Here is a 7,091-nt window from a genome sequence, read left to right as displayed (position 1 = left end):
TCTTCCATCCATACATCTAGTCTCAGTTGAAGTGGCATCTCTACACGAGGCCTTTGCTGATCATCACTCCAAATTTCCTTTGTATATACTCACATATGTAGATTTTTGATGGAACATAAACTCTTTGAGGGTAGGTACTTTTCTCTCTGTATCCCTAGCACCTAGCACATGGTAAATATTCAATATGCTTGTTGATTAATCTTATGTCCTTATAAAAGAAATGAAAAATTTATTTTTTTCCCCCAATGAGTAGACAAATACAGATCCTTCTGATTCAATGATACCACATGCTGGAGGTCAGTGGTTTTTTTTTTTTCCTGATTCTCAGTGCTTTGCAATCTTAAATTCAAGGACACTTTAGATTCCTTAGTAAATTTTTGATGTTGTCATTCTCCAAAATGTGCTTCCCCATATATTATATAAACTTTGTATATTAATAGTTAACACGTCACATTTTTTTTCAAAATATACATACATGTTTCTTGACTCCATAAGTTAACTAAAGGGATTTTATTGGGGGGAAACATGCAATGGAAACACACATTTGAAGTTCTGGCTTTGAATGCTTTAAATTTTCTCATTATCATACTCTTGTAATTATTTGTTTTGTCATAATGTCTTCTTTCTCATTTATTGTCTTGTATCCATCCATAATTTTCAGATAACAATGAATCTTCTTTATTGAACCTCAACATATTTAACACTCAGTTATGCTCATGAAAAGTGACTAATAGGTATCCCATTTTAAGAAGGGAATAAGAACATCACACTTTTTCTTATTAAAATACACATTGTGGGAAAGAAAAAAAAATACTGCCTTTTCATTTAAAGTACTATCTTGGGGTTCTCCTTCAGGTATTTCCTACTCAAAACACAGGTATACTTAAGGCAAAGTAAATTTGAATGACCACTATTTCATCTGAGATCTAATTCAGATGTAAAAATACCTGAGATTTTGTTTTTTCAAAAAAAGTTAGAACACTAAGGATACCTACTTTGTTGTAAAGGCTTTCTCTACAAAACATTAACTAATATTTCTCATCAGTAAAATCCCAGAACCTATTTTGCACAGCAAAGAATTTAATATTAATTTCAAAAACAATACTTTTCTCAATCACTTTGATTTTATACACTTCTACCACACCCACCTCAGAGGACTTCTAATTAATTTAGCAAAGCTATTGTGAAATATGTCTTTGATTTTGCCTTAGAAGCAGCCATAATTACAAATTATCCTATCTTTCCAAGATGGTATTTCAGGTAACAAAATTTTAGACTAGTCTCCTCTTTAATAGTAGCAACTCAGTTTGTTAAAGATTAGAAAACATATTTACCTCAGGACTGTTAGCAACTGGGCTTGTGATTAGCATAAACTTCATGTATAAAACAAGTCATTCTTGACAATAAATTTTTGATGGCTATCAAATATATGTATATAGTTTGGACAAAAATCGTGGAGGCTTTCCATTGACTTAAAAAAAAAAAAAACAACCCTAGATATTCTAAATGTGAAACATCCCTAAATAGCAAGACATAAAATCTCCAACAAAATTTAAAATGTCTCACTGAATGATTATCTCATGAGATTTACTCTCAATAAGATTCATCATATTCTTGCCAGGTTATATATTAAAACCTCAGGAACCCAATTTCACAGATGGATGTTAAGAGACAGAACCTTAATTTGAGATGATATGCTGTTATCCAACTGGCATACAATAATTAAAAGTATGTGAAAAAGGTGGCATTATATATGTGTATATATGTATTTGAAAGTTTATTCATAGTATAAATTTTCATTTCTTTTAAAGATTACAAAACCTGACGAATTATGCCAGGAATACAAGCAGTATCTTTCCAGGATTGTTCATGTATACAATTGAAATAGCTTAGATTATACATTAACAATATGATTGGAAAATTTCCTAGATCAGACTTGGGAATAATTTAATCATTTAAATTGTTCAGTAATATTTGATCTTTTATGAGCATTTCATAATTGTGGCAGTAGTGCCAAGCATCTGATGCTACTTTAACTGCCTAATAAAAGGTACAATACATTATTAATTTATGATATAGTACCCTGGGCTTCCTGGCATGCCATACTAGAGAAACTAGTATAAAGTATAATTATATAATAGTAGAAAAATATTTATCTGATTTTTCTCTTTTTTAAAAACTGTTAAAGTACATACCCACCCTAATCCCTCCACCCCCAGCAAAAACTGCAAAATAATTATATCCCTCATGTATACACCTCCCTTTCTGATTAGGATAAGAGCTAAGATAAAGCTAATAAATTTACATCATTTTTGAGTTAAAACTCATTGCCCAATAATTTTTAAACTTACCAAGGAATGGCATACCATGAAGCTTACTGTTTTCTTCCAAATAAAGAAGCAAAGCTTTAGAGGTACTGTAAACTACATTTACTAAGATAAAACAAAACAAGCTATATATTCTTATGTCCTTGCTTTATATTTAAAATTTTGTTTTAAATACATCAGTTGAAAATGCTCAGTATGTTTTGTTCAATATTATAATGATTACAATAGAAATAAAAATCTTTACCCCACTAGATTACAGAACTAATCTACTTAGTATTATAGCCAGCCTCTCTATCCTCTTTCATACATTTACATAGGATAACTGGCAACTTAGCTCTGAAGTTTTGTTTGAGGTTCCTCTGAATTATATCCATTTTTTTCCATGTCCAATAACCTCTACCTGCACTTCTGCTGGAAGATCTGGTAGTAATCACCAGGACAAAAACCTAAACTGTTGATCATAAACTTCAAGGTTGGGTAGCAGTCATGAGAAAAGTGCCTTAAGAGGTAGAAGATCTTTTTAAACAAACAGTTAAAAAAAAGACTAGTCAAAACAAAGTGATGAACATGAGACTGAGATCTCAGGTTTAAGAAAATAAAGTCACTTGGTTATTTTGATTTCTTTGAGATGCACTGTGTCACATATGAACCAAATGAAAAACGGCTTTTTCAAAGCACACTACTTACATAAAATTTCATAGATAGAAATAGCACTAAGTTGTTTCTGACTGCTTTGCTTATCTAGTATAGCTGTACAGATCCATCAACTGGAAAAAGAGTGGTTATATGTGGATCTGCAGAGTACCACAGGTATCAATAACCTATTTTTTTCCTTCATTTAGAGATCTCCACAAATTCTTTTCCATTTCCACCAATGCTTTCTTTCTTTCTTTTTTTTTTTTGCTTTTTGGAAGGGGGAGGGCAGGGCAACTGGGATTAAGTGACTTGACCAAGGTCACATGGCTAATACATGTTAAGTGTCCGAGGCCGGATTTGAACTCAGGTCCTCCTGACTCCAGGGCTGGTGCCCTATTCACTGCGCCACTTAGCTGCCCTTAACCAATGCTCTCTAATAACTAATACTTTAATTTTTAAAAAGCCTCCTATTCATTAATGGCAATGCAAGAAGTCAAAAGAGGAAGCCTTTGCAAAACAGAATTATTACCTTGTAGATTCTAAATGATAGCTTAATTGGTGAGGGAGATAAGATTAAATATCCATGTTAATACAGTAACTGGAGAAATGTGGAAGAACTGGATTCATAGCAATTAATAAAAAAGGTAAAGTCTGATAAAAAAAATGGGCCCTGAATTATTCTCATAACCTGCTTTTTAACCAACTGTGATAGCTTTGTGATTATGTGAATTGCTATTTACAGAGTTAAGACAATTTATCTAAATTTAGCAGGTAAAATCATACTTCTTTGATAATGTTAAAATCAGAGCATCCAATAATAGAGTGTATGCTTTGTATTATTTGTGTATATAGTCTCCCTTATCAGCTATAAGCTCCCTGAGGGCAGGCACTCTTTTATTAATCTGTGCCTCAGAAGATAATAGGTATTTAATAAATATTTGCTGAATGAATGCTAATCCTAAGAAAAATTAACTTTTAATTTATCAAGTGGATTGGGAAGTCTTAAGATTCTAGGGTTGGAATGAACTTCTAATAGGTCATCTAGCCCATCTCCCTCATTTTACAGATAAGGTAAATGAGGCCCAGAGAGGTGACATGGTCTCACAAGTAATAAAATGTAGAGTAACTGACTTCAAATTCAAGACTCTTTACGTTACACTACAGTTTGTCATCTACCAAATAGCTATGTGACTTTGCACAGGTTATTTCAAATCACAGAACCTTATAGCTTAGAGGGCCTAACACTCTTTTTAGTGTGAGGGAAACTGAGGTTTTAATGTTTCTGGGCTTGTTTCCTCATCTGTAAAATGAAAGGATGGGACTGGATGATTTCTAATGTCCTTTTCCCTGCTCCAAATAGACAATTTTATGATTGACAAATGCCTTTAAATTTTAGTCAGTAAAATAACTTTAGTACAAACAAAAAAATATGTCTGAATTTTATCTTGTCCTGCCCCAAATCATGACCATAATTAAAAAAAAAAACAATGTTAAAGGATGTCAATGTGAGTCATGCTTAGTTCAGTCAAGGTCAATGAAAAATATTTCTTCTTTTCAGGCAATGGAGAAAACATGAATACTTTCCTAGATATCAGCATTACTTATGCTAAATACTTCAAGAATTTCAAAGTTTCTTTCTAGTGCCCCACCTATGTTATGTTATTAGATCTTATTCCACTTGATTTCTGATAACCATTATGGATAACTTGGGGTACAGGTATTTAATTCAGCAATAATCTTTCTTATTTAGTTTTAGTCCCTTTTGTCATTTAACTCACTTCCAATCTATGAGATGTTATGGAAATTGTGTTATTTCTTTCATTCAAAATCATTAAAAACTACACAACTTATACAGAACCCAGTCTTGTTTCTATTCTTGGTATTTCTAAGCACAAATTTATAGGATGTCAATTAATAGGCTAGCTCACAAATTTAAGGCATGATAAGCAGCTGCCATAAGATGTTTAGATAAACCAAATCAAAGCCTTCTTGTTTTATACTCTTCTATAGAAATAATAAAAGCTTTTGGCAGGAAAAGTTTCTGATTTATATGGCTTAGTATATAAGATTTAACTAAGCACATTCAGAATGAGGTAAATTAGCTTATTTCTTCCTTTCACAAGGATCTTTCATGATACTGATGATTGATTAGTTAACAGCAGAAAGGGAACTGAGTAAATTAAGCACTATCATGGTCTGTAACAGTGACATTTGCAAAACAAGCATATATGACATCTGGTATTTTGGCAGAGGACTGCTTCAACCACTTCATGTGGGCAATCATGTTTGCATAAATTTCAATGGTGAAACAAAACAGTGATACCTGCCAAATTATATCTCTTCGATGAATGCTGAGAGTCTAGGTAAATGTGGTGACCAACTAATGAGAAGGAAGTATCCTGACTCCAGGTATTCAGGACTTTATAAAATCATTCACAATGATGAACTAATTCCTTTTTTAATTTTTCCAATTTGATACTGGATGGTCAAGAATACTTTTTGCTATAGGATAAGGTCTAAGTTCAATTTCAAATGAAGAGCAGTGATTTAAGGATCAATTTCAAACCAGCACCTAATACCACAGCTTGAGTTTTTGATGATCTTTTCTTATCTCCTTGTCTTACAGTTATAACTCCCAAATAAAACTTAAAACAAAAACTAAACTACAAACAACCAATACCACTCAAGATTAAAAAGTGCAAGGGGGAAGATTTCTTAACTAAGAAGAAAAAAACAAACAAAACCAACAGAGTTGTAAAATGGATAGGCTTACTTTCTGGCATATTCTTGACACCTTGCCACACATGCATAACTGCAATATTTCGACTTCCTTTATCACAACAGCTCCCTAGATTTGCATGACAGTGCATCTCACTTTAAGAATAAAATCAGTGACATAGACATAAGGAAGGGTTTGTACAAGATCATAGTATTACATTCAATAGCTGTTGAGCAATCAGGCAATTTTTGAGCTGTCCAACAATACTGATTAATCCAGGTGAACCGCTTAACCAGATTTAATTTTCAAATTGATTCATATTAAGGTCCAAGTTAAACAAGGCATGTATACATTAAAGAAAGCAGTACAGAAATGTACTGTATATGAATTGCTTACAAAAACATACAAAATGCTGGATGGCACAAAGGATACAGTGCTAATATAAACGGATTGTTTAAGTTAAGTGCTTAACAGAAACTGTCCATCCTTATAAGTAACAAAGAATATTTTGGGGGACAAGAAATATTCCCTATAAAAATAATGCTATATGGTAGAGAGTACTTTTATTATTCAGTGTGTGTGTATATATATATATATATACACACACATATATATATATATGCACACATATAAACATATATGTGTATATATATTTGTTTAATGACAGAGGTGGTGCTCATGACTCTTCTGGTTGATTCAGTGAACATATCTTCATTATTTCCATTTTTCATTCCATCCAAAGCTCCAGAAAAGTCTAACTTGCCAACAATCATTTAAAGCGAGAACAGATGAAAGCAGGAGCAGCAGCATTATGGGTACCAGCTGGGACAGTGTGTGCTTGCAGGTATCTCTCAGGTATTTGCTACCTGTTGCCATGATTTGTGCTATCATCTTATACCATGGTACCAAATAAATGGTTGAGGTCACTTCAGAGGGCTGTTGAGGTAATTTTTTTAATACCTCTCCGCTGAGCAAGTGTAGAGCGGCCTACTGGTTCCAAAACTGGTGACTGATTGCGGTTTAGAGCAGAGTATGTAGCTGCCATAGCACCCTAAAGGTGTAAAAAAAATATTTAGTTGAATTATATTAGGTGTATGATTAAGATAAACCACCAGGCTAAAATATCTCTCTTGGTTAAAACACACAAAGACAAAAGAGGATCAAGTTTAGGGTGGGAAATGGAGCAGATATTTTGTCTGGTGGGATGGCATTGGGAATTATTTTGTTGCAGTCACATTGAACAACTCTGACCCTTATTAAGAATTAAGTGCAGGGCGGCTAGGTGGCACAGTGAGTAGAGCACTGGCCCTGGAATCAGGAGGACCTGGGCTTGGATCTGGCCTGAGACACTTCACACACACACACACACACACACACACACACACACACACACACACACACACACACAC

At 33.3% G+C, this 7,091-nt stretch overlaps 1 protein-coding gene across 5 annotated transcripts in view; it reads right to left on the bottom strand.

Moving 5' to 3' along the window:
- Nucleotides 1-495: 495 nt before the first annotated feature.
- Nucleotides 496-7,091, bottom strand: part of RPS6KA3 (ribosomal protein S6 kinase A3) — a 116,830-nt gene continuing 110,234 nt past the window's right edge. For all 5 annotated transcript variants that reach the window (XM_069063430.1, XM_069063434.1, XM_069063433.1 and 2 more), the window contains one exon: nucleotides 496-6,733. In XM_069063430.1, the coding sequence (XP_068919531.1) occupies nucleotides 6,611-6,733 (123 nt within the window). In that variant the 3' untranslated portion in view covers nucleotides 496-6,610. The remainder of the gene's footprint in view (nucleotides 6,734-7,091) is intronic.

This window comes from Petaurus breviceps, unplaced genomic scaffold (genome assembly GCF_028583685.1).
Source record: "Petaurus breviceps papuanus isolate PSGF00001 unplaced genomic scaffold, PetGlider_PUasm1.0 90574, whole genome shotgun sequence".
In the NCBI taxonomy this organism is placed as follows: Eukaryota; Metazoa; Chordata; class Mammalia; order Diprotodontia; family Petauridae; genus Petaurus; species Petaurus breviceps.
This window is presented reverse-complemented; position numbering and strand designations above follow the sequence as displayed.